Source organism: Vipera ursinii, assembly GCF_947247035.1.
Source record: "Vipera ursinii genome assembly, chromosome: Z".
Lineage (NCBI taxonomy): Eukaryota > Metazoa > Chordata > Lepidosauria > Squamata > Viperidae > Vipera > Vipera ursinii.
In genome coordinates, this window is record NC_139517.1 from 11284567 (window position 1) to 11310631 (window position 26065).

Below are 26065 nucleotides of genomic sequence, written 5' to 3' on the forward strand. Positions count from 1 at the left end.
AACAGCCAACCCATTCATACCTTTTTGGGAGAAAGCAGAAAAGAGAAAAGGACAACATACCAGTCTCCCATTGGCCCATCAGTGAACCTACATAGAATTTGGTTCAACCAGAACAAAATTACTCAAAGCAAAGTCATCTTTCTAGAATGTCAGCGTACTGTCATGACATGACTGAAAAATGATGCCAGATGAGTCTTTCCCAACTTCAGCAACTTGAAGATATATGGACTTCACTTCCCAGAATTCTTCAGCCAGCATGCTGGGTTTCTGGGAGTTGAAACCTGTGTATCTGTTGAAACACTACTAATCTATGCCTTGTGCAGGGGTGTTTTTTGCTGTCCGTTTTGGAAAGTGTCTGTCCCCCTCGCCCCCAACAATCAATAGGATTTTCTTCTGTCTTTGTTGGCAAACATTTATCTGGAAGATACACTGCTGTTTTTCTGCAGATGAATTGTGAAGGTGTTTGCATTGCATTAACGATTTCATAAAACAGGTTTGAAAAAAACAGCATCTTTTTTTATGCAAACAATTCAAAGTTGTGTGTTTTTTTTAATGTCTATGTGCAAATAATACTTTCCAAAGGCCACGCTTGCTACCTGAAGAACTGTGGAGCAAAGTAGGGGTAATTTTTAATAGTAAACTCTATAAACTCTCTAGCGAAGGTGCTATACCTTTTATGTTTATTCTGACGTATGCCCAGAAGGCTATATATTATCTAATAAATGAGGGCATACTAAGTTGTTGCTCTCATTATCTTAAAAGTGGCAGCTTTGGTATGAGTCCTGATGCTGATGGATTTTATGCTGATGGAGCAGTTTGGCTTTACCTTGAATTAAGAAGGAAGGGTCAAGCTTGAAGCTGTAATCTGACATAGCTCTGCATTAACATAGTAATAGAGTTCTGTTTGCGGCCCATAAAACCAAAAGATTGGTTGTAAAAAAAAGTGATTACAGGTAGTCCTCAACTTACCAGCACAACTGAGCCCAACATTTATGTTGCTAAGTGTTGTGATTCCTCACGAGGCAGTGGACCTGGCTGCTGAGTCTGAGGAATCAGATGAGGAGCAGGGGGCCTGGAGTGACATTAGAGTCAGGAAGGATCTGAGGAGCTCCAAGACTTACAGGCGGACGAGGAGCCTGGCCCCTCTACTCGCGCTCAGGCTGAGACACAGCTGTGCTGGGAGCCTGAGTTAGACGGTGATGAAGAGTTGGGAAATAGCCAGGATGCATGAAAGCGTAGGCAAGAGAAGCGAGTAGGACAGAGGAATGCAGTGGGGTGGCTCCAAAGGCAAAGGAGAAGGCATTAGGAAGCCACACCTTGGCTCAATTATAAAAGGGAAGGTGTGGGAGATGCTGGTTGCTGAAGGCAACTGTTCATGTTAAGTATCAAGTTTCTGTGGACTGTGTGTGCCTTGGACATTGACTCAGGTCTATGAGAATAAAAGGGGTCGGTTTTTTTCTTGCGGTTCCTGCCTGTTTCTTGGAAGTGGGGTTTCTCCTTGTGAGCATAACAGGGACTCACGTAGGCTGGGACAGAACACTAAGAAATTTGTTTGGAGAGTTTTGCCCCATTTCACAATTTTTCTTGTTACATTTGTTAACTGAATCACTACAGTTGTTAAAGTTAGTAACCTGGTTTCCCCGTTGACTTGGCTTGTCAGAAGGTCATACTGGGTGATGATCACATGACCCTGGGACAGTGCAATCATCATAAATGTGAGTCAGTTGTGAAACATCCAAATATAAATCACCTGACCATCAGGATGCAGCAGTGGTCATAAGTGAGAAAAATGGTCCTAAGTCACTTTTTCCAGTGCCGTTATAACTTTGAATAGTCACTAAACAAACTGTTAAGTCGAGAACTACCTGTATCCAGCTCAACAAACTAGTCATCAGCAGCTCACCTGCGTGGTCAGATTCAGTAAAAAAAAAATTATTCAGATCTGGATTGATTGATTGATTGATTTAACATTGAGCCTCTAATACAGTTTGAGACCAATCTGGTTCTCTTGTAGAATTTGCTGCTGGTATCTATCCATCACCAACTGATTATTTAGATTCTTCTGAATTTGTTTTTGGATCATTAAAGGCGGCTATTGCTTGTATACATTTGCATTAATGGTGGATTGTTGATTTGGGCTGGGAATTCCTTTTTTTTTTTAAACTGACTTGGTGCTGCAATGGATCTTCACTGGCAGAATGCAATTATTCAGCAAGCATACTAATTATTAAGTTGGCTGCATGCATGTTGCACCAATCCTGCTTATGGAATATTTCTGGAGGAGAAGTGCAACTTGCTCATTCACATACCTGTGTATTTAGAAGAGGGGTACACAGGGCCTGCCAGGAACTGCTGCATTCCAAGTCCCATCAGCCTGAAACAGCATGGCCAGTGATCAAAGGCGAAGAGTCCCTTACCTATTTTGTAGGATTTGGCTATGGATTACTTCATTGAACAGGTAGCAGATTTGAAGTATCTTTCAAAGCTTCAATTGACAATACAATTGCTAACTTGAAAAAAATAACCTATTTTGCAAAGGTGGGTAGTATAACCAGTGCTTTTTTTGTAAAAGAAAAAGGTGCCAGAACTCACATGTCATAAAACCTGCCTTGCCTACCCTACAAGGTTCCATCCAAAAAAGGTGCCGGAACTCCGTTCTGAGCGTTCTATGAGAAAAAAAGCCCTGAGTATAACCTTCAGGGCTATAGGCAATTTTTGCACCTCCACCCACCCCATGTATAGAGTAATTCATACATGGAATGGTTAGCATTTCTAATTATTGCCATTCTCACTGTAGCCTTTGCTGCCTTCTGCAAAAATATTAAGGCCAGTCCCAGCCACTCAAATTTTATCCTTCCTGTCATGGTTTTAGTCTTATGTTGAGTAATTCCACAAAGTATTCTAGTTAGCAATTTAAGTACATGCACTGGATACATGCCAAGCTAAGTCATGGATTGCTCTGTGCTACTTTGCTGAATACTTCGTAGGGTTCAGATTTTTCACTAAGCAGTCATATATTACAAACTATACCAAGTTCATATAACATACTTAGCCAAGCATAGCTTAGTATCCCGGATCTGTTCCATTATCTGAAGAGCTGTTGGGACTTGTACTTGGTATAGTCTGATCTGTTGATTTCTGCCCATTTTTTTCCAGGAATGTAGACTGTTTATAATCTTTTGTGAGAACTACTTTGAAATTGGATGCATGGCATAGTAAATGACATGACTCATGCATTTATAGATCCTGATCTAGTTGCAGATCAGTCCAATTTTTTTTTTGTTAAATCAACAAACTCCAATTTTAATTACTTATTTTATTGAAAATAAAGGTGGAGCCTTTGTCTACTGCTACTGTGGCCCAGTGACCTTAGGTTTAGGAGGAAAGTTTCCTTGACGGGCTGTTTCCTATATGTGAACCATGGTGTATTAATGTTTAATAGAGCAATTGGAATGGGCTGGGACACCCAAATTGGTGGGAGGTTCCCTTGTGGAGTAGCAAGGTGATTATTCACAGAGATCCAGAGAAGTGTTAAGAACTGGAGGAAGATGGAATGGAAGCAAGCAGAGGAGAGAAGGACCTGGTGAGAAGGAGTCAGAAAAAGGAAGGAAGGTGGAATAGAAGCAACAAGGCTTCCAGAAAACTAGGACAGTGAGAGAACAGGAAGAAACTTGGAGAATGGCAATCATTTTGTAGTGGAGCTAAAAAGAGACTGAAGGTAAAAGAAGAAGCCAATACACTTTCAAATTTGCTGTGAGTGGAGGTGGGCATCATGAGTGCACAAGTCTGAATGTCTTTCCTTGATCTTTGGTCTACTAAAGAAAGAAGATCTAGAGAGTGAAGAAGGACCCTTTGGATTTCTTCACTCCAAACTAATTGGTCTGAGAAGCTTTAGGAGCAGATTGGCCTGACAAGAACCAAAAGCCAACAGTAGGTGGTCCTTACCTGTTCTTCATCTGGTGTCTTTTGCCCTAATCCTTCCGGTTGCAAAGATGGAGAAGTTGCTGGCTGTGAAAATTGGCTGCCTGGTAGGAGTGCTGCTTCTCACTCTTCTGTGCGGCCTCATCCCAGCCCAGATCAAGTGGTTCCATATCAACATGGCCAGAGGTGAGGAATTCGCAGTTATCATGATTTCCAGTTAGGTGGGACTAATATAATAGAAAATGTAGAGACAGCACCATAAAGAAACTGGGATTCATTTTTTTTTGTCTCGTAATTTGTTATGAATTTGTGTCACTTAGACAGGCCCTAATTTACTGTAGCAAGTTTTTTTTTTCCTCTTGGTGAATCAGTATCCTTATTTTGACTGAGTGCTTAGGATAACATTGGCATGTAGGATGCCTTATAACTGATAGGATTATAGGTTATTGCCTTTCAGACAGAGGTAAAGCTTTCCCACAGCCTTTAATTTAGCCTCCCTTACTTCTATGTGAAGATAAGTTATTGAAAACTTCCAACGAGTCATATTAAGTATAATTAATTTTAATAACTTAAGGCACTGTTCCTCAACTTTTAAGATGTGTGGATGTCAACTCCCAGAATTCCCCAGCCATGATGTATTAGCTGGGGAATTCTGGGAGTTGGAAGTCCATACGTCATTGTATTAGAAGTGCCGTAGTGAAGATACAGAGTAGATATAAACCCAGATTATGTTCAAAAAAATGTCTTTATGGGTCTCAGCACAAGAAGCATTTTATAGAAAAAAAAATCAGCAGTTAACCTATTGAAAATTGTGAGAACTAGAGAATGGAGAATATAAGAGGAAATCAAAAATCAATTGACTACAGATTTGTGTTTGTTTATATTTGTATAAACAAATATAAATATTTGTTTATATTATATTTGTTTATATTTGTATAGGGACGCGGTGGCTCAGTGGGTTAGGACGCTGAGCTTGTCGATCGGAAGGTCGGCAGTTTGGCAGGTCGAATCCCGAGTGCCGCGTAACAGAGTGAGCACCTGTTACTCGTCCCAGCTTCTGCCAACCTAGCAGTTCGAAAGCACGTAAAAATGCAAGTAGAAAAATAGGGACCACTACGGTGGGAAGGTAACAGCGTTCCGTGCGCCTAGTCAACGTTTGGCGTCTAGTCATGCCGGCCACATGACCACGGAGATGTCCTCGGACAAGCACTGGCTCTTCGGCTTTGAAACGGAGATGAGCACCGGCCCCTAGAGTCGGAAATGACTAGCACACATGTGCGGGGGAAACTTTACCTTTACCTATATTTGTATGGCCGTCTACTCCCTCTCAGTAACTCTGGGTTGCTTACAAAAATAAAACCCCCAATACACAAACAATAAAAAAAACAGTAATCACCCACCTCTCCTGGTGACAACAACCAAAAAAGCCCCTTGAAGGGCTTCATCCTTTACTGGGTTCTTGTTGGCAAAACCAGATCTTCTGAGTCTTGCAAAAGACTGTTATAGTGGGGGCCAATCTAATCTCTGCAGTGATGATGTTCCAAACAGAGGGAGCCACCACAGAAAAGGCCAAATGTATCTCCTTAGGTGAGGAGACCTGCCTCCCCACTCAGTTTTCAATGTGTTTCATATGTACAGTTAAGAGAAAGATTTGAAACATATAATAGGATATTTGGAAATTGAACAGCACAAAACAGGATATGAAACCGTACAAAATTTTATATGTGTACAAATGATGAACGTGTAACTTCTAAAATGTGTATTTATTTATTTTTTTTTTGAAACTTGGAATGGGAAAACAAGTGAAAGACTTATGATAAAAACTGGGCTAAGAACTTTGGACATAATATTCTGATGGAACAATGATAAAATATGTGGCTGGAAGGACTGAAATTAACACTGTATTGTAATTTAAAAGAGAACTTTTATGAAATGGTATGCCACGACTCCATAAAAATTGTCTAGAGTGTATAAAAGTACTTCTTAACCTATGTTGAAAATGTGGAATAAATGAAGGATCGTTGTGTTTTACCTGTGGACTTGCAAAAAAGCCAGAAAATTTTAAGTTTAAATGCATACAGGCGATTCAAAGAAATATATATATATATATATATATATATATATATATATATATATATATATATATATATATATATATATATATATATATATATATATAGAGAGAGAGAGAGAGAGAGAGAGAGAGAGAGAGAGAGAGAGAGGACAATAATTACATTTATTGATCCCTGGAAATCAAATAGGGAATTTTTGTTGAAAAAGAAAAAAATAAACTTGTGTTGTATGGATTTGATGACTAGAAAAAAATGTATTGTTGAAATGTTTTAAAATTTTTTAATAAAAATTATATATAAAAATTGTAATTAATTTTAATTTATTTATTTATTTTATTTAACTTATATACTGCCCTATTCCCGTAGGACTCAGGGTGGTTTACAGGGCAATTAAAATCATACCAATACAAAAGTTAAAAAATTTAAAACAGTTAATTAAATTTAGAGCCCAAAATTTAAAAGTTAAAACATTAAAACCCCTCAGTCTAGACCCGACAGCTCAAAGAGCCATGTTTTCAGGTCCCGGCAGAATGAGCGGAGGTCGGAGGCAGTCCTAAGTTCAATCGGAAGTTGGTTCCAGAGGGCAGGTGCACCCACAGAGAAGGCCCTCTCTCTGGGAGTCGCCCGCCGGCAATCCTTTACCGGCGGTACCCTAAGAAGGCCCTCCCTGTGGGAGCATACAGGACGATGGGAAGTTGATGCCGGCAGCAGGTGTTCCCTCAAATATCCCAGACCCAAGCCATTTAGGGCTTTATAGGTCATCACCAGCACCTTGAATCTCACTGAGAAGGCAACCAGAAGCCAATGCAGCTCGCGGAGAAGAGGTGTTACGCGGGAGTATTGGGGAACTCCCATCACAACATGTGCGGCTGCATTCTGCACCAGTTGAAGCCTCCGAGTGGTCCTCAAGGGCAGCCCCATGTAGAGAGCATTGCAGTAGTCTAACCAGGAGGTCACGAGTGCATGGGTGACTGTGCGTAGGGCATCTCGGTCCAGATAGGGCCGCAACTGGTGCACCAGGCGAACCTGGGCAAAAGCCCCCCTGGTCACGGTTCCTATATGATCTTCAAAGCTGAGCCGTGAGTCCAGGAGGACGCCCAAGTTGCGAGCCCTATCAACGGGGGTAACACCTCACTCCCCATCCTTAATGATGGAACAAACTGGTTAACCCAAGATGCCGGTACGTAATCCTGTTGAAATGTACATTAAACCCCTTTTAATTTTTTTTCTCCTGGCCCTTCCCATTTCTTTGTCTTATTCCTGCCTACTCTTTGGAGTAAGCAACATAGCATTGCTACATTGTTTTTCTTAACAGTTAAGTATTTCTGTATGTTAGAAAGAAATTCTTTATCAGTGTTCTGTCCCAGCCACGTGAGTGCTTGTTATGCTCACAAGGAAAAACCCCTCTTCCAAGAAACAGGCAGGAACAACAAGAAAAAACCAACCCCTTTTATTCTCACAGACCTAAGTCAACATCCAAGGCAAACAAACACCTTCCCGATAACATATTATAAATAAAAAAACCACAGTCCACAGAAACTCGATCCTCAACATGAACGGTTGGTTGCCTTTGGCAACCAGCACTTCCCACACCGTCACTTTTATAGTTCAGCTAAGGTGTGGCTTCCTAATGCCTTCTCCTTTGCCTTTGGAGCCGCCCCATTGCATTCCTCTGTCCTACTCACTTCTCTTGCCTATGCTTTTGTGCATCCTGGCTATTTCCCAACTGTTCTTCATCAGTGTCCAACTCAGGCTCCCAGCACAGCTGTGTCTCAGCCTGAGCGCGAGTAGAGGGGCCAGGCTCCTCATCCGCCTGTAAGTCTTGGAGCTCCTCAGAGCCTTCCTCTGACTCTAATATCACTTCAGGCCCCTCCTCCTCATCTGATTCCTCAGACTCAGCAGCCAGGTCCACTGGCTCGTGAGGAATCACAACACTCAGCTTTAGTTGGCATAGAAACAAACAACAAAAGAAGAGGATGGAAATGGAAGAAGGCATAGATACATTAATATGTATGAGTTAAGTAACTAGAAGTTTCATGTTTGCACAATCTCAAGCGTAAAAACTTGGATGAAGAACAATTGCATGTAAATGCAATCACAATCAACACTCAAGCATTATACAAAGTGTAATCTTGCTTAACCCTGTGGAAGACCAAATTTGCTGATTCAAATCCAGTACAGGTAGTCCTCAACGTATGACAAAATTGAGCCCAAAGTTTCTGTTGCAAAGAAAGTGAGTTTTGCTCCATTTAACACAATTGTTAAATGAATAACCGCAGTTGTTAAGTTCGTAACACAGTTGTTAAGAGAATCAGGCTTCCTCATTGATTTTGCTTGCCAGAAGGTTGCAAAAGGTGACCACATGAAACTGCAATCATATATTGTGGAGTGGAGAAGATGGATTGATTATATCCAGAATAAATATGGGACTAAAAAGTTTCATCTAGCATTTGAATAAGTACTGATGTGATATTTATATTGCTTGTAGTTATTTTATAAGAGTTAAAGTGCGATAGATTTAATATTTTATTATTGTTTGCATAAGGTAGACTATGATTGCTTGTATTTTTATACCCTGTATTGAGCTCTGGGAAGTCGGGGAGGGGGGAGGGGGAGGGGAGGGAGGTGTTGGGGAGGGTTGGGGAGAGGGGAGGGGGTTGGGAGGGGTTTTGTCTTTTTAAAAAATGTATTGCAAAACTTTTCAATAAAAAAAAGAAACTGCAATCATCATAAATACGTGCCAGTTGCCATGTGCCTGGATTTTGATCATGTGACCACGGTGCAATGGTCATAAGTGTGAAAAATGGTCATAAGTCAATTTTTCGGGGCTTATGCAAGAAAGGTAGTCCTCAACTTACCGGTTGTTTGATGTCAATTCGAAGATACAACAGACTTTTAAAATGATGTTTATGACCCATCCTTGAAGTTATGACTGCCACACATCTCAGTCATGTGATTGCATTTGGCAACCGGCTAGCATTTACAACCAGTTGCAATGTTATGTTGTCATGTAACTCTGATTTGTGACTTTTTGGGGGGGGGCAGTTTCTGGTGTTTTTGCTGGTCTCCGCTAGCTCTTCAAGGAAACCTCATTCCAGAGGGAAGGTAGTGTGATAAGGGGGATGTGCTTGAAAGGTCCCGAGATTTGGCATTGCTTAATTGAAGGGACCTTGAGTACCCCACTCCTGCAGATGGAAACAGCTGGGCAGACACTATTGTGATCCCTTAAGTATGCAGTGCTCTGTTGTTCTGATAGACTTAATATCTGATCACAAGTTGCCCTCTTACTCATTTGATCAGAAAAATATAATCCCACTTCAAAGGAAATATACCTTGATCTGCTGTTTAATCCCATTGTGATTAGTATAATTTTACACTTAATATATTTATAGCCCTTTGATTGCAGTGGGAATGACTGTGGGAGTGAGAACGAGGTTCATTTTGAGCAATGCCTTTTCAGCTTAATCCTGGGCATGTTCTCCTTTAGTCAGTAGTCTAACTATATTCAAGGCTTCCTTTTCTTCTTCCTCTTCCTCTTCCTCTTCCTCTTCCTCTCCTCTCCTCTCCCCTGCCTTCCCCTCCCCTCTCATCTCCTCTCCATTCCATCCTCAAGGACAACTTATTCTACAGTGTTTAAATATGTTAGATTCAGGCTTAATATAAAAGTGTGCTTTCTTGCAACTAACAGGAAATCCTTTAAGAAAGATCACTAGAGCAGAGACAACCAACAATTGAAGATCCCTACACACACACACACACACACAAAATACAAAAAAATCTATACAGTAGCTTTCACAGTATCTTACTACTTTCTCAGAATGATGACAGTGGTGTCGGCTTCATTCCTTTGGGACATGTACGTGACATCGTGACACATGTAGAAAACCACAGTGTAGCTTGTACCATCCTCATGCTCTTTCGCACTTCCAACAGATGCTGATCTTAATATGTGTATTATGTCATATGCAGATTGTATATAATACAGCTATATACTAAACTTTGAAAGTAGCAACCTACAGCTATACTAAATCTTTACTTGTCTTTGTTTTTTGTTTTTTCATCAATTTCTCCCTAAGGGCTATTTGCCAATATCATTGAAACCAGAATGGTATTAAAAGATTTTTCTGGTCTTTCTGTCAGGGGGGTGTCAAACTCAATTTCATTGAGGGCCGCATCAGCATTGCAGTTTCCCTCAGGGGGACGGGTGGGTGTGGCCTGGGTGGGCGTGGCCTACTGGGTGGGCGTGGCTAGAGTGCGTATGGCCTGCTGGGTGGGCGTGGCCAGCTCTACATCGTTCGCATCAAGGGTGCCTATGGGGGCCTGGGCAGGAGTGGGACAGATCTGGGGGTCTCTGGCAGGAGGAGGATCTCTGGGCCAGGGCCAAGGCAGTGGGGGCCGTTCCCTCACTGTTTCCAGGATGGCTTCGCGGGCCGCATGAAACCACTTCGCAGGCCGGATCCGGCCCCCGGGCCTTGTGTTTGACATGTCTGGGTTAGATCAATAGCAATAGCAGTTAGACTTATATACCGCTTCACAGTGCTTTATAGGATTCTCCAAGCAGTTTACAGAGTCAGCCTATTGCCCTCAACAATCTGGATTCTCATTTTACCAACTATGGAAGGATGGAAGGCTGAGTCAACCTTGAGCTGGTCAGAACCGAATTGCTGTAGCCTACAATACTGCCATCTAACCACTGCACCACCATGGTTCTTATAAATTGTCTAGCAGCCATTAACACAAAGCACGTACTTATGTAGCAAGTTTTCATTTGCTCCTCTGAATGCCAATAATGGAGTTTATCTAGGTTCCAGTTAGTTATTTCCTGTTTCAGTAAAAGAAAGCTTTTTCACAATGCTGAATTCTCATGTTGTACCACCACAAATGTAAATAAGTTTCCACTTTTGACAACATCCTCACTGATGCAGATAGTCCTTGCGAATCATTCCTTTAGTGACTGTTCAAGGTTGCAACAGCACTGAAAAAAATGTGGCTTGTGACTGGTCTTTGCTCTTATGACCGCTGCAGAATTCCCATCTGATTGTGATTTAAGCACTTTGCTCACCAGCATATATTTACAATTTTGCAGCATCTCAAGGTCATGTTATTTGCAACCTTCCCAGTTGGCTTCCAACAAGCAAAGTCAGTGGAGGAAGCCAGGTTTCTTAACAAGGGTATATAATTCACTTAATCACCCTGGCAAAAAAGCTTGTAAAACTGGGTGTGATGATGTGATGACTCACTCAACAACCACATTGCTTAGCCGTGGATTGTAGTCCTGATTGTGTTCGTAAATCAAGGATTACCTTTACAATGGATTGAGTACAAACATTCGGTTGGCGTACTGTCCATGGTGCTGGAAATTAGGGGGGGGGAAATGCTTGATGCATTCAAGTAGATGATCACCAAAACAAACAATAACAAGCAAAACATAACAATATCACCAAAACAAATCACCAAACAAATTACCAAAACAAACCTACCTGGGCAGGTAATGTTAAATATCTTTCTCTCTTCCATTTATTTTCAGGGAAGCATCGGCGCATCCTCAGTTTTATTGGCTGCTTCGCTGCAGGGGTCTTCCTTGGTGCCTGTATTATGCACATGGTGGCTGATGCTCTGGGAGATATTGAAACAGAAATAAGAAAACGACAGCACGTGGTGAGTGCTCTAATGAGAACTAGATTCCCATTTTTTTCCATCATGTGAACTGGATTGTGCTTATTTAGAAAAAAATAAGTCAATGTAGGACAGGAAAAAATTCTGATATTCTAATTTACCAATTACTGTACTTCAGTGATCCCCTCTGCGAGTCAATGTAATAATCTCCTTGGCTATTGTTTGCTTCAGGTGTCTTCAAACTTGCCTCTTTTATGGCTTGTGGACTTCAACTCCCAGAATTCCTCAGCCAGGCATGCTGGCTGAGAAATTCTGGGAATTGAAGTCCACAAGACATAAAAGGGCCAAGTTTGAAGACCCCTGGTTTACTCTCACAGCAAGACTCTTATGATGTAGATTGATATGAAAGTGACTGTCCCAAAGAATTGAGCCTGGATTTTCCTGTTCAGTGGCCTGACCCAATTTATAGGTTCCCATATAGAATAATTATAATTATAATTATAATTATCACTGGGCATTGTGTAAAAAATATGACTTGCCTGTGTCCAAAAAGTCATGGGAACATAGGGTGGAAAAAGTTGTCAAGAATGAGAGGATGAAGATCTTGTGGGTCTTCCGAATACAAACAGATCGCCATTTGGAACACAACACGCCAGATATTGCAGTCATAGAGAACCGAAGTGTACAGTTGATTGATATCGCTGTACCAGGAGATGCCAGAGTCAAAGAAAAAGAACTGGAAAAAATTATGAAATACTGTGACCTGGCCATTGAAACTGCAGGATTATGGATGAAACGTGTAACAGTGATACCCATTGTCATCAGGGGACTGGGAACTATGTCCAAAACTTTGCAAAATACATCAAGAAATTGCGGCTTCCTGCAATAACTAGCAAAGCTACAAAAAACTGCACTACTCAGAACATCTTACATTTTAAGGAGATACCTGGTTGATACCTAGGATGCTGGCAGCAACCTGTGTCAACCATTAGTGCCAGTCAATTTGAGTGTTCAGTTGATTGAGTTTCATGTTTTACAATAAAAGTTTTATAATAATATTAATAAAAAACAACTACACCGTCATGCACAAGATCACATGAAACCTTATGATCTCTTGAGGTTTAGGACATGTTGTTATTTTTTTTAATGACAGTGAACTAGATTGTATGTAGATGATCCTGGATAAGTTGGTCAAATCCCCCTCTGACCACATCACCCTGCTAACTAATTATTGCCAATTACTGCAGCAATTCTGGACCAGAGTTAGCAATAATCTTACCCAGTAAGAACAGTGACATAAGACTGCCTTTCTTAAGACAGCAAGAAAATCTGATTTTTTTCTCCCTGCATGTGTATGCATGCCTTTAAATAGTGTAACTATTTAAAAGAATGATACCTTTTGCAACTGATTCTTAAGAGTCAGTATGAAACAGTGATGTTGCAAAAAGTTAATTGCTTGGAAAGCCAAATTCAGTATATGGGGATATATCACCTTCAGACTGATATCTTCCTTTCATTTCTGCAGTAGTTTTGATTGAATACAGTTTTGTGTCCAAAACACTGATGTTGTGTTGTTTCTAGGAGAGTGCCAGACATAAAGAAAATAACACCTACATAGACACTGTTAATGATTCAGAGGTAAGTATCCCATTGTTTGAGAACTTCGCTTTCCCTTCATCTTGGCATTTATTAATCAGATGATTTTACTACTGATTGGGAACCTGTAATTTTCCAGATGTTGGATTCCAACTCCCATTGTTCCTGGCCATTGGGCATGCTTCCTGCAATGATTGAAGTTGGAGTTTGAAAATCATGTTTGATTCAAAGAATGTATTGCCTCCCTCTGCCAACATCATGACCGTCAAACTTTGATCATGATGAGGAACCTGTGAACTTCCAATGTTCTTGAATTTCACAGATTCCTCATCATGATCGAGATTTGACAATCGTGAAGTCAGCAGAGGGAAGGCAATCCATTCTTTCAGTCAACTGTGATTTGAGTTCAGAACTTCAGGGGTGTAGCTGAAAAATACAGAGTAACTTCCCATTGCTTTCTAACTAACCAGGTCTGATCCTGCTTAGCTAATGGAGACCAGCTAACATCAGCTAGATGTTGCTACATAGGCGGGCAGAACAATGTCTCTCAACCTTGTCATGTTTAAGTTGTATGAACTTCAACTCCCAGAATTCCCCAACCAGCATGCTGGCTGGGGAATTCTGGAAGCTGAAGTCCATACATCTTAGAGTTTCCATGGATGAGAAACACCGTGTTAGAGAGAAATAAATTACTTGACTGTTACCTCTGTGAATCATATTTTATATCATTCTAGCTGAAGTAGAACCAGTAACTCCAATAGTTGGCAGAGTGTTCAAATTTGTAACAGAATGGGTGTGGATAGCTTGCAAGATTAAATTTTGTATTGGTTCCCTATTTTGCAATATTTTCAATTATTTAATCTCTCAAGCTCAGCTTTCACTTGGCTTTAGAGCTTTCAAAGAGCTATATACTTTGAGTTTTGATTAGATTAGACAACTTTAAATTATTTGTTGACTTGTCTTAGAGCTCTTCTAATCACTGCTTTTATCTCACTGATCCACCTGGTGTGATAACTTATCATGTGAGAAAACTGTTCTTGATTTGGTATCCTGTTTGAGACTTAATCTTTTTTTTTAATTTGTGGTTGTCATTTTTCTAGAAGACTTTTTAAAAACCAAGCTTTAAAACAAGGACAAGTAAATTGAAATACATTCATTTTGAGCAATCGCTCTTAGGGCAATGTAGTATTTTGGATTTAAATTTGAAAAGTTGTTTCCAGGTATTCAGTCATATACAGTATATGCTTCACTTGCCAGCTCTTCATTAAATTAGTGATACTTTCTCAGCATCATGCAGCAATTATGAAAAAGACATGGCTGCTTTTAAAACACCAAGAGGTACACTCCAAAATACTTGCTCAAGAGTCATATCCAAAGCATTGCAAAGCCTTTAAAGCAGAAGTGGCTTTAAAATAATAATCTTGGCTACAGGAATGATTCTCCCCAACAATCTGAGTCCTTACTTTACTCACCTTAGAAGGTTGAAAGTCTGAGTCAATCTTGAGCCTCTCAGTATTGAACTCCAGACTGTGGGCAGAGTTAACCTGCAATATTGCATTCTAACCACTGCACAGTTGATCAGAAGGGCATGTTTATTGCTGCTCACCTGTTGACAGGAATCTTGCCAGACTAATGCACTCGTGACAGAAACTACTAGATAAGTACTGCAAGCTGTAGGGAGGATTTGCTTTCCACCACCTCCTTCCCCTTAGCAGTTCCAAGCTAGTCAGTCTTTTTATTCCTCCCAGATTCACGTCAGCTCCAGATTCCACTACGTCATTGGACTTCAATCTCCAGAATTCACCACTCAGTAAGAACTTTGTCAGTGGGGGCTGGGTTAGGACAGAGTAGTAAAAACTGTAAGGTAACATGTTCACATGGCATTAGGATGGGGATAGGTGATTTAGGAACTTCTTTATTTATAAGTGATTTAGGAACCAATATGTAATCTTTCACAAACTGTGGCTTTTTGACTCAATAATACCCTGTCCTTAGGCCATGAGGATGTGACTCTTGGCCTTCCAGGCACTACAGTTCCCAGCATTCCTCATCATTGGCATTATTTCCTACTTCTCTTGTTCGCTTGCATTTGTGTCAGAAGCACCTAAGACAGTTCCAAGTTGAAAGAATTAGCTGGGGACATCACTGTTCCTCGGGGGATGCCTGATTGGGGGCTCCTTTCATATCCTCATTAATATGCCCACTGAAGTGGTACCTATTTATCTACTTGCAATATTCTCTCTGGAACTGCTAGGTGGGCAGGAGCAGGAGTGAATGATGGAGGGTCACCTATAGAAGCGCTCGGGTCTTGAATGCAGGCTTGCTAATCATCATTCTAACCACCTGAGCCACCCTGCATCTTCCATTTCTCTTGCTTACTCTGACAGATAACAGGAGGGAAGATGCAAACCTGGGGATGGGAACCCATTTCAATGGCCAAAAAATCAGCCAAATTCTTTTGAGGAGAAGGCTACCATGGATGGAAGAATGGGGAAAAAATGGGGGAGGGGCATGTAAACATGGGTAGGAGCTGAACTTTCCTGATTTTCAGAGGGTTCCCCCCCCCAAGAGTAATATAATTTCCTTTTTTTAAAAAAAATAAACACTATTATTCTGTGGCTGAAGTTAGTAAAAAGTTATTTTTTTTATCACAACTTGCTTGCCCCTGCTTTAATTTATGTTTTTTTCTTCAGAACCTGGTCTCTGGCATCAGGACAATAGGTTACACCCCTGGGAGGCTTCCTACGAGTATATTGATTCACGTCAGTCCAAGACGGGTGACATCAGATTTAAGATCTAGGAAACTGGGCCACTGCTCAACCTCACGTAGATCCTAGGACAATTGAGATAATAAATGGGTGTTGTGTTTTTCCATTCTTGTTCCACAGAGAACAAAAAAGCAAGATTAAAATTTGCTTCACACGGACACATCCTTTAAATTATGATGTGGAGAATTCAGCCTCACACAAGATTGCATTCTTGGAAATGTTCATATACTTTTTTCCAAGTGCCTTTCTATACTGGGTGGAAGATCTTTGTTTTGTTCCCAGTAGAAATGTTGATAATTTAGAGAGTTAAGGAATTAGTATCCATGAAGGAAGAGTTTCCGTTCAGGGATACTTCACTGCCATCTGCTGGTCCAATCCTAGTATTGCCACCCATCAATTCTCCAGAATCAGTAGTAAAAGCACTTTAAAATGTATTTATTTATTTATTCATCAAACCAAAATTCCAAATTTGAGCAAACAATGAAAAACCTGTGACAGGAACGGTAGGCACATTAGTGCATTACACACTAGGGACCTTAAGGAACTTCTTAAATATGGGATGAGGTCAACAGAAGTTAAGTTGAAATTACAACTATGAAAGTTAGTAGCTACTACATATAAGATTTTCTTAGTTTTGCTTTCACTTCTTGGCAGAGGTTGGCAAGTAGAGGGGAGGAGAAACCCTGAAAAAATGTAACAAACATTTGCCTGTTAATCTTGAAAGATTTGAAATCCTTTGTGTACCTTAAAAACTGTTTTGCCATGCAGACTGATGGATGACTTTTGAAAAGTAGCATTGGGGTATTTTTCCAGATTTTTCAATGTAGGAATAAAACTATAGTTGTTCATGACTAAATAAGTCTCCTGGTCTTGGATCCGTGGAGCAAATGGAGCATAGTCATGAGGCCAGCAAAATCCAGATTCAAGACTCCATTCGTGGGATTCTCTGGATGGATCACATTCATTTTGGCCAGCCTAAAATCCAAATTATAGTATTCAGTATACAGTAGCTTGGTTGCAGTAGTGACTGACATTTTGTCCATTTGGTTTTCCAGGCCAAGCTGCCAGTGCGTATCACTGTTGGTCAGAGATATTTATGGATGCCTCTGTTAAATAAATGAATGAATGAATGAATGAATGAATGAATGAATGAATGAATGAAAGAAAGAAAGAAAGAATGAATGAATGAATGAATGAATGAATGAATGAATGAATGTAGTAGTAGTAGTTGGAAGGTACCCTGGAGGTCATCTAGTCTAACCCCCTGCTCAGGCAGGAAACCTGTTGAGGGGAGTTGGTTTCCTTTACAACTGAGCGTAATGTGTAATACAAGTCCTCATTCAGCAGCTTGTGTTCAAAGGGAGCTTGCAACCTTTGCCTTGGAATTGAGGACTTTCAATATTCAGCCAAATTGTTTAAACATCCAGCTAGTTTTTTACTTCTTCTTTCTAGCATCCCCATTTTTTTATTAAAAGTTCCAAAGAACTCAAAAACCATGTTTTTAAGAGAAGGATTAGGGGTGGGGGACATGATAGCTTTGAGGGACTGTCACAAAGAAGAGGAGATTGACTGCTAACAGTGAGAACAATTCATCAGTGGAAGAGCTTGCCTTCAAAAGTTGTGGGTGCTCCATCACTGGAGGTTTTTAAGAAGAAACTGGACAGCCACTTGTCTGGTATAAGGTCTCCTGCTTCAGCAGGGTGTTGGACTAGAAAATCTCCAAGATCCTTTACAACTTTTTTTTAGATTCAGTTATGTTAGATTTAAAAGGGACGCAGTGGCTCAGTGGGTTAGGACGCTGAGCTTGTCGATCAGAAGGTCGGCAGTTTGGCGGGTCGAATCCCGAGTGCCGCATAACAGAGTGAGCGCCTGTTACTCGTCCCAGCTTCTGCCAACCTAGCAGTTCGAAAGCACGTAAAAATGCAAGTAGAAAAATAGGGACCACTACGATGGGAAGGTAACAGCGTTCCGTGCGCCTTTGGCGTCTAGTCATGCCAGCCACATGACCACGGAGACGGCTCTTCGGCTTTGAAACGGAGATGAGCACCGGCCCCTAAAGTTGGAAACGACTAGCACGCATGTGCGGGGGAACCTTTACCTTTACCTATGTTAGATTTATTCTCTAGAGTAGAGGTCCCCAACCTTTTGGGCACCAGGGACCAGTTCCATGGAGATATTTTTTTGCTGCAGACTGGAGGGTGCGTGGTTTTGTGTCCTGTCTGCATCCTGTGGATGGGGCTTTGCTTGTTTGCGGACCAGTTGCTGGCATGCTATGGACTGGTACCAGTCCACAGACCAGGGGTTGTGGACCCCTGCTGTAGGGCACCAGGAGCCAGGACAATGGGTAGAAGCTTATTTATTTATTTATTTTATTACATTTATATACCGCCCTTTCCCGAAGGACTCAGGGCGGTTTACAGGGTGATTAAAAAACAAAGATACAAAAGTTAAAAACAGATTAAAAAAAATTATATTCGTCCCTGCATAAGTAAAACCCCAGTTAAAATTAAGATTAAAGCTAAAATTAGAATCCTCAGCCTGGGCCAGAGAGCTCAAAGAGCCAGGTCTTCAGGTCCCGGCGGAATGAACGGAGGTCATTGTCAAAGAGAGCTACAACTTAAAAGTAAGGAGAAATTTTCTGACAGCAAGAGCCATTAACAGAATAGCTTGTTTCCTGCAGTTGTGGGTGCTCCATCACTGGAAACTGTCAGAAATAGGCTGGACAATCATTTGAGTTGGATAGTATAAGACTCCAGCCTTGAGCAGGGTGTTGGACTAGAAGACCTCCAAGGTCCCTTCCAACTTTATGATTCCATGATTGCTTTAGGTAGATCTGAGTTTGTTCCCGTGCTTAACAATTCAGTTTTACCCAGGTTCAGGTTCATCCTTAGGCAGGCGAATTTCCTGAATGGATTTTTCGTCTTCAGTGCAACCAACTCCAGAAAACGCTGTAAGAAACTTAAGGACGTGCTAATTGAGGGAAGGGGAGATTTAGCCTGAACTTATAAATTATACAGTGATGTAATTATATGTGAATTCCTAATGATTCTGTTTCTCTCCCCACTCTCTTCCCTTTCTTCCTTGGCAGCTGTACCCATATGGAGAGCTCATAATTTCATTGGGTTTCTTCCTGGTGTTTTTTATCGAAAGCATGGTGCTCCACTGTTGCCCCCAGGCTGTTCACTCCCATGGCAACCATGAAAACAATGAGGATCACAAGGAGCTCCCACCTTCTCACAGTTCTTTCCGGGCATTTATACTCTTCCTGTCGCTGTCCTTTCATTCAGTCTTTGAAGGACTTGCCATTGGTGTGCAAAAGGAGGCCACAGACACCATCCAACTTTGCCTGGCCGTGCTCATCCACAAAGCCATCATGAGTTTCAGCTTGTCTTTGAAGCTGGTGCAGAGTAGCACTAGGTTCCAATGGAGGATGCTCTACCTGGTGGTCTTTGCTCTGATGTCTCCTATCGGTATCAGCGTGGGCATCGGCGTCTCTCTTTCCAATGGGGACGGTAGTGGTCTGGCTCAAGCAGTCCTTGAAGGGGTGTCAGCAGGAACTTTTCTGTACATCACATTCCTGGAAATTCTTCCTTACGAGCTGAGTTCACACGAAAGCCCTATCACCAAGTTCCTTTTTATCAGCCTAGGCTTCTCGATAATGGCTGTCATTGCCATTTGGGCATGAAACATTGCTCATGCTAAGGGACCTGGGAAACCTGCCTTCCAGGCTGCCCATCGGCCACTGTCGATACACAGAGCTGTTCGTTTTTGTCTTCTCTGGCACTTTGTGTTGTGATCTTTTAATGCTGCTTATGCCACCATACTTGCCTTGAGTAAGTAGACAAAAATGTAATAAGAAGACAAATAACAATCCTCCAAGGAAGTACAACAGAGAACTCAGAGATCTACTTAAAAATAGTTGACTGTGACAAATTAAGACATCAAAGGGACTCATTTTCACTTCTTGAGCTACTGGAAGGCTGTAATTCAATCTTCTCAATCACTTGTCTTGCATAAAACTGAAGACTGTAGAGCAGGGGTGTCAAACTCAATTTCATTAAGGGCCGCATCAGCATTGAGGTTGCCCTCGGGGCCGGGTGGGTATGGCCAGGGTGGGCATGGCCTACTGGGTGGGTGTGGCTAGAGTGTGTATGGCTTACTGGGTGGGCGTGGCCAGCTCTACATCGTTCGCATCAAGGGTGCCTATGGGGGCCTGGGCAGGAGTGGAACAGATCTGAGGGTCTCTGGCAGAAGGAGGGTCTCTGGGCCAGGGCCAAGGCAGTGGGGGCCGTTCGTGGACCACATGAAACCACTTCGCAGGCTGGATCCGGCCCCCGGGCCTTGTGTTTGACATGTCTGCTGTAGAGTAAAACAAAAAATCAACAACAACAACAAAACATAATGGAAGAAGCAGAGCCTTCTGCAGTGGAGGTCAATGTTGAAAATGGTGTTGTGTTGTCTCAACACAAGTGCCATCTTTATCTACATGTGTTGTGCTACTGGATGGATGCACGAAAGGGGCATAGCTACTACTATCATAATTCTGCGAAACATCGATTCTTGAAAACATCTCTGAGAAGAAGGCAATAACTACCATCTTATTATTGCTAAGTCCATGACTTGGCTGGGAAGAATATTTAAGGGTTGGGAATGGAATGTAAACAAAAAATTGAATGGGCCCTTCCTTTTTTAGGAAGTCATATAAAGAGAAGACAGGCCATTGTACCTGGAATGAGAAAAGGAGAGGTAAAGGAAATGTTAATTCAATATACTTTGAAAAATAACACAAAAAACATTTTTCTGGTGAACATTCATTCTGTAATTAAACATAAGGACATAGTCATATTGATGTCCCCCTTACTATATACCTTACTCACACACCCATTCAAGATACTACCCTACTAGGAAAAGAACTCATGCGACTGACAACAACTATACATCCAACACCATTGTATAAATTCTATCATGTTAGCTGGTCATCATTATAAAGAACATTTATCCTTCCCAAACTTTGGAAGAAATAATGACTGTTCTGTCCAATAAACCCTAGTTTGCCATATGAACTTCTAGGCTTCCACTCCTTCACTTTTTTTAGTTGGCCTTGTACTACTCAGTCAGCACCCAAGTAAGCACCCTGTAACTCATCATGTCTATTATCTACAGCACAATGGTTTTAGTGTTTGATTATAAGGATCACTCTCAATAGGCAGGCGATGATAATCTGATAGCAAAAGTCCTTTACAATTTAGATAGAACACTATCAATCACTGAACCTAATCCTTCCATTTGTTTCCTCACCATTTATTTATTAAACAATTTTATATAGCCACCCAACTCACATACTTTGACTTTGGATGATTTGCAACATTAAAAATCTACAGTTAAAAGTTCACAGTTTAACTCCGTCCTGCCCAACGCATGTTAGTGACAACAGATTCAAACAAGCCGCCTGATCAGCTCTGAATAGGGTCCCAGGCCCACTGAAAAAATCATGTCTTCAAGGCTTTGTAGGAAAGCAACAAGGTGGAGTTGAATCTTATCTCTTGGGTAATGATGTTGAAAAGTGAGGGAGCCACCCCAGAGAAGACCCCACAATATGTACTTCCTGGATACTTCCTGAAACATGTCTTGCCTTTCCTCCTTTCCCTGAGTTTGACATGCACTCCCAAATGGATACAATCATTGTGCAATGTAATGAAGGCTCAGATTTCATGTTTTATATTGTCCTGAGTTACTTGGGACTTCTGGCCAGTATCAGTTTCATTGTAGCTTTCTTTGCGAGGAAATTGCCTGATACCTTTAATGAAGCCAAGCTGATCACCTTCAGTATGCTTGTATTTTGCAGCGTTTGGGTGTCTTTCATCCCAGCTTATCTCAGCACCAGGGGGAAATACATGGTGTCTGTGGAGATCTTCTCCATCTTGGCCTCTACTGCAGGTCTACTGGGTTGCATCTTTCTCCCAAAGTGCTACATCATTCTCCTGAAGCCACATCTAAACACAAAAGAACATCTGTCCAGGAGGACAGGTTAATTGTTATATTCAGTTTCTTTTATACAGAACTTATCAGAGTCTTCCTTCAGGAAAATCCCAAAATTTCAGTATGGTAGCCACAACCACGCAATAAAAGTCTTCCCTCTTGTTGTGTTCTTTGTATGTGTGATGCATGTAATTAAAGACCAGGATTTTGAATGCTCAGTTACAACTTCTATCTTCACTTTTTGAAAAAGTGTATGAATGAAGAAAAAAGTAAAGAAAAGGAAAGGAAAGAAAGGAGGGGGGAGGGAAGGAAGGAAGGAAGAAAGAAAGGAAGGAAGGAAGGGAGAGAGAGAGAGAGAAAGAAAGAGAAAGAAAGAATGAAGGAAGGAAGGAAGGAAGAAAGAAAGAAAGAAAGAAAGAAAGAAAGAAAGAAAGAAAGAAAGAAAGAAAGAAAGAAAGGAAGGGAGAGAGAGAGAAAGAAAGAGAAAGAAAGAGAAGGAAGGAAGGAAGGAAGAAAAGGAAGGAAGGAAGGAAGGAAGAAAGAAAGAAAAGGAAGGAAGGAAGGAAGAGAGAAAGAAAGAGAAGGAAGGAAGAAAGAAAGAAAGAAAGAAAGAAGAAAGAAAGAAAGAAAGAAAGAAAGAAAGAAAGAAAGAAAGAAAGAAAGAAGAAAGAGAAAGCTCTGAGCTTGTGTTTTGCAGGGTTTGGGTGTCTTTCATCCCAGCTTATCTCAGCACCAGGGGGAAATACATGGTGTCTGTGGAGATCTTCTCCATCTTGGCCCCTACTGCAGGTCTACTGGGTTGCATCTTTCTCCCCAAGTGCTACATTATTCTCCTGAAGCCACATCTAAACACAAAAGAACATTTGTTGAAGAGAACAGTTTAATTGCTATATGCACATTCCATTAGACAGCATTTTCCTGAATCATCCATAGGGAAAATCCAAAAAATCAATATGGCAACTACAAGCATGCAATAAAAGTTTCCCCCTTTATTTTGTGCTTCATATATATGATGCATCTAATAAAATACAGGACTTTGAATGCTCAGTCACAACTTCTATCTTCATTTTTTAAAAATAAATAAATAAATAAATAAATAAATAAATAAATAAATAAATAAATAAATGCCTCTACTGGTGAATAAACTTCATTGAAAGCACACTATTCAATTGTTCCTCTTTTAATATTGAAATGGATATACCACTACATCCATGTCTCCATGGTTTGATTATTGCTTGATTGTTATTTTACCAGACATTTTCTTTAAAGAGCCTAAACACTACACCATCTTATGAATCTATATGCAATTTATTTACTTAATTCCCAGGAACATAAAATAAAATCCAAAATGATTCTGGTTTGGTCGTATCCTGTTTCCTTCCTGCTAAGCCTGCATGTCCAATTTTTCTTCCTTAGTTCTCAGTGCTCTTTCTCACATGGTGTCTATAAAGTCTTTTATAGTCCTGCAGGCTTTCTTGTGAGAAGCAGCTGCCCAAAATACAAGTCTTTTTGGCTTCCCCTTTTTTCAAGAAGCTTCACAGAATCAGGTAAACTACCCAACTGTGATTCCATCTTTAGCAGTGTCTCTGCCACCAAACTGTTCTTTGGGCAATTCCTGGAAGACTTCAGGAAAAACTGTTATTTATCCCAGTCATCAAACCAACTAAGTTTCACCTCTGTTTCTTTGGAAGTATCAAAGCTACACAAATGCTTCTTTTAAAAACATCAAATAATTACTCAAACCAGAAACAGTAGCTAGCTCTGTACCAGGTTTTTAAAGAGTATGTATACTTCACCATGTTCGCAGGTTACTTAAGTGGGAAGGAAGGAAGGAAGGAAGGAAGGAAGGAAGGAAGGAAGGAAGGAAGGAAGGAAGGAAGGAAGGAGAGGAGAGGGAAAACCTATCTTTTGGAGTTTTAACAATTCAGCATTAAAGGGAAAGATCTTTAGTTATTTTCAATCTTCCCATATGTCTTGTTCATATTTCTCCATTATCTGTGATAGTCAAGGATGAAAGGAACTCATCCTCTGGAAGACATTTTCCCTTTGAATCATTGGAATTTTTCATTGAGCTGATCTAATTCTTCTATGTTAAATCTGATTGTATTCTGTGATTTAATTGTAACAATAAAATAAAGCAGTATGTGGTATTCTTATACAAGCTAAAAAGATGCGCTTTTCTGGTTTTAAGATTTAAAAAAAATAGTTCAATTGTCCCTCATTTAATTCAATTCTAAATGATAAAGCTCACTTCTCTTCCTTTTTTCTGCATGGTTCTGAATGATAATTTACAATATGAGGGGATTATACTGTATACTGCACTTAACAAATATTCATTTGTATTATATTCAATAGCCTTCCCTTCTTCTCCATCATTTACCCTGACTTCATGCAGATTGAGTCAAGGATATTACAACTTTTTGGATTTCATCGTATTTTTTTATCCATGGCATATATTTTACTGAGTTTTGCCATGTAAAAGATGCCTTGATGACCAATGTGGGACATGCCCTGAAGATTATGTTGAAGGAAAAGTCTTCATCATGGTTCAGTCCAAGCCAGGAACAAAAAACATGGTGACTGCTTTAGAAAGAAGGTTGCAGTTTATTGAAGAGGAGAGCCAGACAGGAAGATGGCTCTGGAAGAAAAAAGAGTGAGCACTTGTAGGGAGTGGGTTTTTATACCCTCAGGGGCTTTTGTTTGGAGTTGCTTCCTGTTCCTGTTTGAGGCTTTGTATTTCCTGTGTCATGTATTCTGACCTGAGTCTGGGTGTATCCTTTGACATCTGTGGGTTAATCCTATTATGTCCTGTCTTAGAGTTTGGGTGGTGTATGTAGATTTTAGGTGTCTTTGTCTTCTTAATCTTCTGGCTGGGGGGTCTCCAACCTTCCTGGATTTACATCTACATTTCTATAGAGCTGGTTTCTGTTTGGAGGAGGGAGACTTGGGTCTATTAAGAAAACTGGGCATGCTTTTCTGCCTCTTTAAGATCCTCTGAGGAAATATATTTTTCTACCATTTTAATATTTCCTTCTCTGGGGGGCTGACTTCCCACAATTATTACCCCTATGAAGAAAAAGCTCAATGCATCTCCAAAATGTTTCTTTACATATCCTACAGTGAACACTTTGGAATCTATTTTTTTCTTCTCAGCTCGGCGACTGTTACTCTCTCCTCAGCCACATCTGTGAAATTGTAATCTGTATCTGCAATATTTTCCTTGCTGTCTGACATGCTTCTAACTTCTGAAGATGATTGATCCCACTCCAGGAGATGGTGGGAATGGGGAGCTCAGGGCATTGTGGTACCAGAGCGGTGATGAAGGAATGTCTGGATACATGATAGAAGGTGCACTCTTGCTAGTTCAATGTTTGGAAGAATCCACCATGCAGAATTAGCGCTTGCTTGACTGGTCAGTCAGTTTCCACCAAATTCTTGAATAGCAAACTTCATGGCTGTCTTTGCTTCCCTGTATCACCAAATAAACATAGCAAAATTATATAAATTAAAATAAAGATATTTCACACAATACCTAATATTGTGCAAGATATTACCACAAGGCATAAAATATATATTGTAGACTGTATTTTTCTAGAACATTGAAAATAGGAAAAAAAATTCTGAATTGAAAATTTCTTTCAAACTGTAATAAATCAATGAAATAATTGTAAGCAGCAATTATTCACCTTGCTTTCAAGAGGTGGTTTTTTTTTTGCAGTGTTTGCATGTGAACTGAGGTGTCCAGGGCTTGTCTTGATCCCCAAGAGGTACGCCAAAGTATGCTTTGCAGGCCTCGCACATCTTAAAATACCCTTTCATGGAGTCCTTTTTTGCTCTTGCCTTGATAAATTGTCCACACATGTAGTATAATACATCTCCTGGGTACAAGCAACCTCTTGATGCCATCTAAATCAAATATTGCTATTCACTATTCTCTTACTCAGAAATTAGATAAAGTAAAATTTAAGGCATCTGTACTTTTATACTTCTATGAATACTACTGGATAGTCCCAGAAAGTTCTAAAAGATACCAGAAAGTTCTAGAGAATTCTGGCCAATTCTAGAAACTTCTGGACAGTTCTCACAGTTCCAGAATATTCTGAAAGTCTACAC

General features: G+C 40.6%; 1 protein-coding gene across 2 annotated transcripts; it reads left to right on the plus strand.

Annotated features, from left to right (window-relative positions):
• Positions 1-2867: 2867 nt before the first annotated feature.
• On the plus strand, positions 2868-20006 carry SLC39A2 (solute carrier family 39 member 2). 2 transcript variants are annotated; one of them, XM_083377787.1, is made up of 5 exons: positions 2868-3718; positions 3786-4107; positions 11521-11651; positions 13191-13247; positions 19062-20006. In XM_083377787.1, exons 2-5 carry the CDS (start codon positions 3993-3995, stop codon positions 19656-19658), a joined length of 900 nt encoding a protein of 299 aa, XP_083233913.1. In that variant the 5' UTR covers positions 2868-3718; positions 3786-3992; the 3' UTR covers positions 19659-20006. The 2 variants fall into 2 exon arrangements, with proteins under 2 accessions (XP_083233913.1, XP_083233912.1); XM_083377786.1 differs by having other exon boundaries at positions 3822-4107.
• Positions 20007-26065: the final 6059 nt, after the last annotated feature.